Below are 12484 nucleotides of genomic sequence, written 5' to 3'. Positions count from 1 at the left end.
AGTGAAATGTTCGGGTCCGTGTCCGGGTACCGAATACCCAAAAGTCCGGTACGATCCCGAACAATACAGTCCGGGTTCGCTCAACCCTATTCAGGGTTAATACCTTGGCTTGCTATTAGATAAATAGAAAAGGCTGTGCCTTGTGGTCAAGCCCACTAACAAAGTCGCATTGACGAAATGCGTCTGGGCGTGACTATGCGGCTTCTTGGACTGCCAGCAACTCAGAACTCTACCCAGGAATCACCGGGATCTAGGGACGTAGGAACGTGCAGTCTGAGCAGTATTTGTTGAGATGATCAATGGCGTGTTTTATGATACTTTTAGCAAGTGCATTTTAAAAGGGTGGTTAATTGAGAATATATGTTCTGTGCCCCCTTTCAATGCAGTGACCAGCGTGCCCCCTTCAATGCAGAGACCAGTGTGCCCCCTTCAATGCAGGGACCATCGTGCGTGCCCCCTTTCAATGCAGAGACCATCGTGCGTGCCCCCTTTCAATGCAGAGACCAGCGTGCGTGCCCCCTTCAATGCAGAGACCATTGTGCATGCCCCCTTTCAATGCAGAGACCATCGTGTGTGCCCCCTTTCAATGCAGAGACCAGCGTGCCCCCTTCAATGCAGAGACCAGCGTGCGTGCCCCCTTCAATGCAGAGACCAGCGTGTGTGCCCCCTTCAATGCAGAGACCAGCGTGCGTGCCCCCTTCAATGCAGAGACCAGCGTGCGTGCCCCCTTCAATGCAGGACCAGCGTGCGTGCCCCCTTCAATGCAGTGTGGCCCCCCCCGAGACCAGTGCACTTACCTGCAGCAGCAACGGTGGCGGCAGCTTCTCCTCAGTCATCTGGCGTCTCCTCGAGTCCTCCCGCCTCCTCCTCAGCCAATGGCATGGGGTTTGCCTTGTGGCCAATCAGGAAGGGGGTATTAGACCCGCTTCCTGATTGGCCAGGAGGAGGATCCATGTGACCATAGCAAATTTTCATTCGCTATTGTCACACAATGGGTGGGCTTGGGGCGCACTGCTCTGCGCCCCGGGTCCATCCTTTGCTGAAGCCTAGGACTGGCCGCCACTGTAAACAAATAAATTATCTAGCGCTCCGCGGGTTGGATTAAAAGGTCCACCGGGCCGTAGTTTGCCCATTCCTGGTCTAAACACTGTATGTCAAAGTAAAATATGAAGGAAAAAAGTTTTTTTCTTTTTTAAATGCAGATTAAGCAGACACATATGCACTGAGCTTGCATTAAATGTGCATCACCGCACACTGCACGCCGCCCACCTAACAAACTGATAAAAGTTTTTTTTTTCTCCTTTCTCCTCCGCACTAGGCTCAGGTCAGAGCATAAAGATTGTGCACTGCAACCCACACAATACAATCAATGCAGATCGCTGTCTGATTAAAGAAGATTCTTCCTATTCTCTCCCTCAAAGCAATTTCCAGCCTGCCCCTACAATAATCTCCCTATCTCTACCTCAGCAGCATCAGGAACCTCTCCCTAGTATAGTTTGAGCAGAGTGACACGCGGCGCTATGTCAGCTTATATAGACTCTGGGTCACATGCTGCACTTGCCAATCACAGCCATGCCATTAGTAGGCATGGCTGTGATGGCTTCTAAGGGCACACTAGGTAAACGCTTGCCTTGCACCTGTTGAAACCACGTCATTAAAACTGCACCAAAACATCAAATAACATTACCGAACAACGGACAGTAACCGAACATACAGTGAAATGTTCGGGTCCGTGTCCGGGTACCGAATACCCAAAAGTCCGGTACGATCCCGAACAATACAGTCCGGGTTCGCTCAACCCTATTCAGGGTTAATACCTTGGCTTGCTATTAGATAAATAGAAAAGGCTGTGCCTTGTGGTCAAGCCCACTAACAAAGTCGCATTGACGAAATGCGTCTGGGCGTGACTATGCGGCTTCTTGGACTGCCAGCAACTCAGAACTCTACCCAGGAATCACCGGGATCTAGGGACGTAGGAACGTGCAGTCTGAGCAGTATTTGTTGAGATGATCAATGGCGTGTTTTATGATACTTTTAGCAAGTGCATTTTAAAAGGGTGGTTAATTGAGAATATATGTTCTAATGGGATTGCGCTATGGAGTGTGTCTCTTTTATGGCATGAGAGAGATTGTGATGGGAGGCGGATCCTGCACCTAGTGGGACTTCACGGAACAAGGATATCATTGATATAAGGCGTTTGTTTTTTGGAGATCTGGTAAATTAAATATTTGGCAGGATTTGTGTACTCAATCACTCATATCATCCTCACGGAGATGAAGAGATAAGCACATGGTGTGCAATACACTGGAGGAGCACTGCTAATGCTGCAATTACTAAAAAAGATTTAAAGCATAAATGTAAAATTATGGCAATTTCTTTATAGCACCAGCTGAAGGTGCAATGAACTATTTTGTTGTTATTTTTTTTTAATTTACATTAGCGCTGGGATTAGTGATATATTTACTTCTATTCTACTTGATATAGTAATGGATATCGCCTGATTTAAAAAAAAAAAAAAAAAAAAATTATTCTTATTATTAAAGGTAGCCTGGAACAGAATAGTAAAAAAAAGTATTTTTTTTTATATTTAGCTGTATATATTTTGCTACTATCATAACTCACCAACAAAGAGAAACCTAAAAAAAAATATTCTTTGCCTGCCGATTGCAGCGATACCACATATGTGTGTGTTAGTTGGTGTTTGTACTTGTAGTACAGCCCAGAAACAATGGTGCACATTATGCTTTTTTTTTTTTATCCTATTCAAAAGACACCGACACTAACTGACACTGATACTAATTTGAAAAAAAAAACCCTATCCAAAGAATACTGACCCTGACCTTTGACCTTCAGCTTTGACCCTGACCTTGACCCAAACACTAACAATGGAACTGACAGGGTTAGTGCCATAATAATTTTTTTTTTTAATTATTATTTATTTTTTATAATTAATTATTAAATTTTTTTATTTTTTTCTACACACACTTTTTTCTCTTTCTCTATGCAAGGACAGAGAAAGATACAATGTTCATTCACAGAAACAGAAAACACGGGGTGGGCTTTACAGTGACTAATCGATGTAATAGCCAATCAGAGGCTATTACAGTGATCAGGTGGCCCGGAATTGGACGTTCTTGGTTTCGAACATTAGAACAGGGCCCGGGGCTCTCAGTAAGACACAAATATGCAGCCCCACGGAAAAAATCCCAGTCCAGTGGGGCCGCATATTTGTGTTATATCGACAACAAGGGGTTAAGGATGGACCCCATAACAAATATAAAAAAAAATAAAAAAATAGCAATGTGGGATTTCCCAGAAAAAAATTCATACCAGAGCCTCATTCCTAAAGAGTAACTCCACTTTTGGTGAGAAAAAAACATTCCCCTCTGAGTGATCGCTGTACATTACAAGCAGTGGCGGAGCTAGACTTTTAAAACAGGGGTGGCAAAGGGGTGGCAAGGTATTATTTTGGGGGGTCAATATACATGCGTGTGTGTGTATATATATATATATATATATATATATATATATATATATACACACGCACTTTTATAAATACATGTAAACAAACATTCTAAGCGGTATTAAAACATTTTTAATTAAATAAACAATTATCAAAGTAAACATTATTCTTTTAAGACCGCACACCGATCACAGGGCTCTGCTCTAAAGGGGATCTATGGGGACCCTGCTCTAAAGGGGGATCTATGGCATAGATCCCCTTTAGAGTAGGATCCCCATATATCCCCCTTTAGAGCAGGCTAGGGCAGGTCACCCATAGATCCTCCTTTACAGCAGGCCAGGGTGAGGTGAGGTCCCCTATATAGATCCCCCCTTACAGCAGGCCAGGGTCCTCCCCCAGACAGTCCCTCTCAGTCTCTGCACCGACAGGATTGGGTTCGGGAGCTGAGCAGCCAGGGGCAGAAAGCAGCAGACACAGCGGCGGCAGCCATGGCAGAAGCACTGCACGAGGGTGATTAGGGTGTTCCTAGTCACACCCGGCACACCCCTGCGCACGCCTATGAGTAGGGCTGCACAATATTGCCCCCCATCAATGTAGTGACCAGCATGCCCCCCCCATCAATTGACGATGTAGTAACCAGCATCCCAACCCATCAATGTAGTGACCAGCGTGACCCATCAATTGACAATGTAGTGACCAGCGTACCAACCCATCAATGTAGTGACCAGCGTACCAACCCATCAATGTAGTGACCAGCGTACCAACCCATCAATGTAGTGACCAGCATACCAACCCATCAATGTAGTGACCAGCGTACCAACCCATCAATGTAGTGACCAGCGTACCAACCCATCAATGTAGTGACCAGCGTACCAACCCATCAATGTAGTGACCAGCGTACCAACCCATCAGTGTAGTGACCAGCGTACCAACCCATCAATGTAGTGACCAGCATGCCGTGTCCCCTTCAATCATGCAGAGACCAGAGAGACTTACCTAAGGTTACAGGTAGAAGAAGAAGAAGTGAATGAGTGGGCGTCTGTGCAGCTAGTTCTCTGTGACTGAGCGCGGTGAGCAGCAGCGGTGCTGTGAGTAGCGGCACAGCGAACCAATCAGGTGTGCAGGCACGCGTGATTGGCTTAGCTGTGCAGTTGCTCACGGCGCCGCTGCCGCTCACCGCGCTCAGTCACAAAGTCAGGGGCGGACTGACAACTCATGGGGCCCCCGGGCAATAGGATATCATGGGGCCCCCTGTGTCCCCGCCCATGTGTCCCTGCCCACACTCAAGACACGCCCACACACAGCCCCACCTACGTATTGCACTGCCCACATTACATGCATTTTTCACAGAATTTGACACTATGTGGAAAAAAATATGTTTATTATATATGTAAGGAGCATTTTTTCTACTGACCACCAATGTAAGGGACATTCTTCCTACTGACTACCAATGTAAGGGACATTCTTCCCGCTGACTACCAATGTAAAGGTCATTCCTCCCACTGACCACCAATGTAAGGGGCATTCCTCCCACTGACTACCAATGTGAGGAACATTCTTCCCACTGACTACCAATGTAAGGGGCATTCTTCCCACTGACTACCAATGTGAGGAACATTCTTCCCACTGACTACCAATGTAAGGGGCATTCCTCCCACTGACTACCAATGTGAGGAATGATCTTCCCACTGACCACCAATGTAAGGAACATTCTTCTCGCCGAAGTGTACAGATATCAGTTTTAGGGAAAAGTGAGTGCTATGTGTCAGATTAACCATCAGAAGTGGAGCTGTATATAGGACAGTTCTCCCTAAAGTTGCTTAAAGTCAAGTGGGCATCCCATAAATTTCCAATCCCTATCCACGTTTTAATCCCTCAATAAAACAAAAAAAAAAACAAAGCAATGAACTGTTATCTGACTCTGAAGTTCTTGTGAAAATACGGTGTGCTTGGCTGTGCAGGGTGGGGGATCCCTGTTCACTTTCAGCTCCTTAGGGTATGCGCTACACTTGGATACTCCAACGGTGAGGACTCCCTGTCATAATTTCTATTATTTTCCTGTCCGTGTGGCAGTATTGGGCATTCCCATCCTTTTTGTGTGTTCCAGCACCTTTTCTTTCATTTTAAATAATATATAGGAAATAATGGTGACCCAGAAACTCAAACAGAGAGATATAAGAAATTGTAAGGTTGTTTTACCTTAACTAAATACCAGTTTAGGCTTTAATTACGCTGGTGTGTGGCACCCCTATGCATCTTGCAAATGCACATGCTAACCATGTGGTTTGGTTCCAACAGAGCTCTAGAGTGCAGTGAGCATAAGCAATGCACAAAACATACCCATGGCCCATAACCATCAATCTTCACATGGCTTTTTTACCTAAACCCAGCGGTTCACATATGTGTGATGAAAGACATTGCATGTTATTGGAGCACACTGCTCTGCAAATCACATGCGATGTCTGTGCGATGCGAATTCGGTCGTACAGTTTGTATGACTGAATTCGCATCGCATTCAGACACAACTCACACAGGAACCTTTTTTGGGTCCGCAGCAGAATCAGATCTCATGGGTGTTCACACCTATGCGATCCGATTCATGTCCAAACTGACAGTTCGCACTGCGATATGCCAACTGATCTGGGGGTATCATTAACTTTGTATTGACAGCCCCAGTGTTTCGCATATGGCAGTGTGAACTGTCTTAGAGTTGAATGTGATGTGGGAACCCGCAGTGGATTTGCAGGGTTCCTGCATCGCATATATGTGGACCGAGACTAATTGATTATGTTTTTGTAGGGGGGTAAGTTCACTTTGTACAAAATTACTTTATTACCTCAGCTATGTACATGCTAATAAAACATTTAGTGCTGGTTCACACTGGTGCGATGGAAGACATTGCATGTGATTCGGAGCGCACTGCTATGCAAATCACATGCAATGTCTTTGCGATGCAAATTCAGCCATACAGATTGTATGGCTGAATTTGCATCGCATTTGGACCAAAGTCATGCAGGACCCTTTTTTTGGTCCGCACCAACATCAGATTGCATGGGTGTTCACACCAATGCGATCCGATTCCTGTCAGAATTGACAGTTCACACTGCGATATGCAAACTAATCTGGGGGTATCGTTACCTTTGTATTGACACTCCCAGCGATTCGCATATGGCAGTGTGACCTGCCTGCGAGTCGGGTGCAATGTGGGAATCCGCAGTGGATTTTCAGGAGGAGTTATGGTTTCCTTTCCAAGTGTCGGTTCACATTGCACATTGGTGTGATGCGGTAACCCTGCAAATCCACTGCGGGTTCCCGCATTGCACCCGACTCGCAGGCAGTTCACACTGCCATATGCGAATCGCTGGGAGTGTCAATACAAAGGTAACAATACCCCCAGATTAATTCACATATTGCAGTGAAAACTGTCAGTTGAGGCAGGAATGGAATCGCATAGGTGTGAATACCCACGCGATCTGGGTCTTGCATGACTTTGGTCCAAATGCAATGCAAATTCAGCCATGCAATCTGTACAATCTGTATGGCTGAATTCGCATTGCAAAGACATCACATGTGATTTGCACAGCAGTGTGGTGCGAATCACATGCAATGTCTTCCATTGCACCAGTGTAAATCTAAGTGTCTGTAAAAAAAAAGTTGAAGTCCTGGAAGCATTAGACATGCATTTACATCTGTTTTCAGTCAAGAAATCAACTTCGAACACCACAATTCCTGCCAGTGACAAAAATGTTTTACACTGTCTGACCTGCTGCTGCTCTGGCTCTGCACACAGGTCAGGGTGGTTGGGGGATGGGTGGGTGGCTGGCTAGCTCCTCTGAGACCTCTTCCACTCTCTTCACTCTGCACTCTGCCTTAGTCTGCAGCATCCGACGATCTCCTGGCTGTCCCCCACGGCAAGGATGTGTGGCCCCGCCCCTCAGCTGAATTCTTCAGGAGGAGAGGTGGCCGGAGCGCCTGTCACTATCATCATCCCCACAGCTCCAATAAAGCACTCTAATCCCGACCAGCACCTGACTCCTCTCCTATAGCCGCATCCACCACCGGCAAGGATCCATTCTTCACTGCATCATTGGAGCACAGATGTCCTCCATTCTGCAGTGCAAGCTGTGTGGGCACCTCCAGGGACAGACTGCTGAGCCTCTCATGGGGCCCTCCTCTGACGTCGGGCCCTCGGCAGTGCCCGACCGCCTAAATGGTCAGTCCGCCCCTGCACACAGTCACAGAGAACTTGCTGCACAGGCACCCTCTCGTTCAGCTAATGTTATGAGCATAAGCGAGCGCGAGCGGGGTGGCAACAGGGGTGGCAAGGATGTCGTCTGGGGTGGCAATTGCCACCCCAGCTAGCCCTCTGGCTCCGCCACTGATTACAAGGATTTTATACACTTTATTTCAGATTCCTACCTTTTGTTATTCTGAAGAAATCCCTGGGTGTTTGTCTATGCCCATGTGCTTAGTAAATCTGTATGGTATTGGTTTCATAATTATCAACCAGCTGCAGCACCTGCAGGGCACTAATGAGGAAATCTGCTGGGCCTGCATCCCTTTAGACGTGTTCCTATTGGGAATATCTCATCAAAAAATTGTATTTTTGTTGCAGGGGATGCCAGAAATCTGACTTGTATCTTAGTGCAGACTTCTGGGAAAATCAGTGAGCCAATCACACAAGCAGGAAATTATGTTTCTGGGGGGCACGCTCTACACAGCCTGTGTACAGAACAGCTCCAGGTAGCCATATTGCATTGCAATTTACAGAAAATTACAGAGCTGCAGATTGAAAAGGAAAGGTAATTTTAAAAAAACATTCAATTAAAATATGACTTGTGTCTCAATTGTATACGCTGTATTATTTTTTCTTTGCTATTTTTTTCCTATGAAAGTGGAGTTACCCTTTAATGAGGATCTGGTATTGATTTTAAGGGGGCCTTACGCAAAAAAAAAGAAAGCAATCAAAAACGGTATGCACTTATGATTTATGGATCTGAAAATGAGAATAATGGTTTCAGCTGGTGTTCTCCTATGTATAGAGTCTAAACACTGATTCTCCATGCTTATTCCATCCCATAATAAGACCCACATAATAGTTCTCACATGACCCCATATTTTATCATAAAACTCAACTATTTGATATCAAGCAGCTCGTCTTTGAGCCAAATTATTTTCCAGATTTTTTGAAGCTTGCATTATACACATTTGTCCCTGATTTGTCAGCCACGTAGTCTACTCTACAGTGTCCCAAGGGAACACACAGGATCTAATGAATTCCTACTGGGCAAGTCTTGCACATTAGGCATTTGGCTTTCCTTTCACACTGTAAAGCTAAAATCCTTTTGTAGGTTGGTAGTTACCCTTTTGGATGTTTCAGTGTTTATGAATAGGCCCATGATAGAGGTTGGTATATATGAAAATACATTGCAAATTCAAAAAAAGTTCCATCACATGACCAGTCTTCTAAACTTGGCCTAAACCTAGACTGACCCAAACAAACACTAAGCCTTCTCTCACCCATGACACAGGCTAAGCACTCAAAATGTATATAAACCCTAAACTTAAACATTTGCTAATAGTAATTACTTGTATGTATGCATATTCTGCAAAACTGAAAAAAACAAACAAAACAAAACTCAGTACCTAGTAATACTGCCAGCCGCCTTCAGAGATATCCCTATTTTTATGCTGACCACACTAGAAATGTACGCAGCTCCATCTTAACATGATCACATCTTGTCTTTTTTCTGAAATAGCACCTCTCTATTGGCACTTTTCCACTGCAAGTACCGGCTCGTACCGGCTCGGCTCTACTCGGCCCTGCTTGGCCCGGTTTGCTTTTCCACTGCAGTACCGCATGGTATAGTGTCGGAACGGTTCGGTACGGTACGGTATAGGTTTGCTTTTCCACTGTGTATAGTACTGATAAGTTGTGGGCAGGATTACTCTGTAGTTGCACCGCCTCTACTGCCGTGACATCATCTTAAGGAGACACAGCAATGGAGCCTATGGAGGGAATGGTGTTCCTGATTCTCGGCATGTGGATTCTTTTCACCACTCGGCGAAGACTCTTTTTACAAAGGAGGCTGATGGCAGCAAAGCTAAATACTGCAGAAAAAAACAAGAGAGTATGGGAACTCCTACAACAAAGTAAAGATGATGATGACAGGTTTGCTCAGCGGTGCACAAGGGTAAGCTTTAGCACTGTTTTTGGCACTTTTCCACTGCAAGTGCCGTGTTATGTGTGTGTTATGTGTGTGTTATGTGTGTGGTATGTGTGTGTGTGGTATGTGTGTGTGTGTGGTATGTGTGTGTTATGTGTGTGTGGTATGTGTGTGTGGTATGTGTGTGTGTGGTATGTGTGTGTTATGTGTGTGTGGTATGTGTGTGTGGTATGTGTGTGTGGTATGTGTGTGTGTGGTATGTGTGTGTGGTATGTGTGTGTGTGTGGTATGTGTGTGTTATGTGTGTGTGGTATGTGTGTGTGGTATGTGTGTGTGGTATGTGTGTGTGGTATGTGTGTGTGGTATGTGTGTGTGTGGTATGTGTGTGTGGTATGTGTGTGTGGTATGTGTGTGTTATGTGTGTGTGTTATGTGTGTGTGTTATGTGTGTGTTATGTGTGTGTGGTATGTGTGTGTGTGGTATGTGTGTGTTATGTGTGTGTGTTATGTGTGTGTGGTATGTGTGTGTGTGGTATGTGTGTGTGTGTGTGTGTGGTATGTGTGTGTGTGTGTGTGGTATGTGTGTGTGGTATGTGTGTGTGGTATGTGTGTGTGGTATGTGTGTGTGTGGTATGTGTGTGTGGTATGTGTGTGTGTGTGTGTGTGTGTGTGTGTGTGTGTGTGTGTGTGTGGTATGTGTGTGTGGTATGTGTGTGTGTGTGGTATGTGTGTGTGTGTGGTATGTGTGTGTGTGTGGTATGTGTGTGTGTGGTATGTGTGTGTGTGTGGTATGTGTGTGTGTGTGGTATGTGTGTGTGTTATATGTGTGTGTGATATCATTTGTTAAAATGAGTATTCTGTGTATTTCAGATCCTTATGCTGCAAAGTCGCCGCCACAGACCTTCTGTTTGGACTGTAAACCGAGCTTCTGATTGGTGGGATGCCATTGTTCCCAATTTTACAAACACTCAGTGGCTGGAGAACTTTCGAATGTCAGAAGAAACATTTGCCTACTTGTGCAACAAAGTGCGTCCAGTGATGGAAAGACATGACACAAACTTTCGTGTTTGTGTTCCTTTAAAGAAGAGAGTAGCCATTGCACTGTGGAAGCTCGCAACTGGCTCTGAGTACAGAAGTGTTGGACATCTGTTTGGTGTAAGCATAACAACTGTTTGTCGATGTGTCCATGATTTCTGTGCAGCAGCAGAGATTTTGTTGGTACCAGAACAAATTCGTTTTCCAGATCAGGAGAAGTTTAAAGAAATAGCTGCCTACAATGAGAACAGGTGGGGGCTTCCACAGTGCATTGGTGCTATTGATGGATCTCACATACCCATCATAGCACCACAGGACTATCACTGTGACTATTTCAACCGTAAAGGCTGGCACTCCATCATCCTTCAAGGTGTTGTTGATGGAAAGGGACTCTTCTGGAATGTTTTTACTGGGCTGCCTGGAAGCATGCATGATGCTCAGGTTTTGAGACTGTCCACACTGTGGGATCTGTTAATTCGTGGAACACACAAACCAACTAACACTAGAAACATTGGTGGTGTGAATGTTGGCTACTACATCCTAGGAGATTCTGCCTATCCCTTGCAGCAGTGGCTCATAAAACCATTCAGTGACACTGGACGGCTGACAACAGAACAGCAGGTGTACAACATGAAAATCTCCAGAGCACGTGTAGTGGTAGAAAATGCATTTGGTAGATTAAAAGGAAGATGGCGTTGCCTTATGAAAAGAAATGACTGTGCAGTTGACCTTGTGAAATCTATGGTCCAGACTTGTTGTGCACTACATAACCTTTGTGAGAGTCATGGAGAAGCCTATGAGAGTTCATGGGATTCACCTTCTGTACCAGAGCCTGTAGTGGCACTGGCACAGGCTGTAGAGGAAGAGGGCAGGGATGTACGTGAGGCTCTGATGCGTTACTTGAATAGTTGACTCCTGTCAAGCTATAGCAAAAATAGTTCCAAGTATAATGTCTAGCTTCCCTTTTTTTTTTTCTTTTAACGTGCTTTAATTATTCAAGGGGTTGTGGTATGGTGATTTGACCGATCATCAGCACGGAAGGTGAGAAGGCTTTATCATCACCACCGAGCATCGCTGCTGACCACAGCACTTGCTACTGTATACCTGCTATGTCAAGTTGGTAAGCTGAAGGAATGTGTACAGTAGCAGGTGGTGTGGTCAGCAACGATGCTCGGTGCTGATGATAGCCTTCTCACCTCCCGTGCTAATGAACTGTCAAATCACCATACCACAATAAAAAGTTTGTTTTAAAAGGAAAAAAAATGAGACATCAATGGGCAGAAATATTTACATGCAAATATTATATGTATACATCTATTTTTTATTTTTTTTTGGTCACCTCCTGCCACGTGTATAATGTTTTGCTTTCCTTTTTTTTTTATAGTAAATATGCTTTCAGTAGCAATTGTTACAGTACATTCAAATACAATATTAAATTAATCTAAAAGCAATGAACTACACATGTTTGTCCACTGTTTTGGATTTTTATTGTACAAAACCAGGTACAAAAATGTAAAAATATAAAACATTAAAACGCTAAAAGGTGTAGCAAACTGTTTTTTTTGTATTTTTTTGCAATATGTACTGCATGGGTTATGGCTGAGAATTCTGGTCTCGCCGGCCACTCAGCGCCTGTGCAAGCATACCCATGACATTGAGGAAGGCTTGGTTGAATGCAGCCGTTTGGGAATTTTCCTGCATCCTTAAGGCCGCTTCCTGTTCCCTTGCTAGCCGGGCCTCCTCAATTGCCATTTGTACATGGCGCTCCCTCTGTGCCCGGTTAAGCTCCTGCTGCTCAATATCAGCCACCTGCATGTCTT

General features: G+C 44.9%; 1 protein-coding gene across 1 annotated transcript; it reads left to right on the top strand.

Annotated features, from left to right (window-relative positions):
• Positions 1-9504: 9504 nt before the first annotated feature.
• Positions 9505-11576, top strand: LOC309562137 (uncharacterized protein; the record flags this gene model as incomplete). Its single annotated transcript, XM_082266263.1, has 2 exons — positions 9505-9657; positions 10500-11576. The coding sequence occupies 2 exons, from the start codon at positions 9505-9507 to the stop codon at positions 11574-11576; spliced, it is 1230 nt and encodes a 409-aa protein (XP_082122389.1).
• Positions 11577-12484: the final 908 nt, after the last annotated feature.

The sequence above is a fragment of the Pelophylax lessonae genome, assembly GCF_965119305.1.
Source record: "Pelophylax lessonae genome assembly, chromosome: 8".
Lineage (NCBI taxonomy): Eukaryota > Metazoa > Chordata > Amphibia > Anura > Ranidae > Pelophylax > Pelophylax lessonae.
Note: the sequence above shows the minus strand (reverse complement) of the source record. Positions and strands in the feature narration are given on the sequence as shown.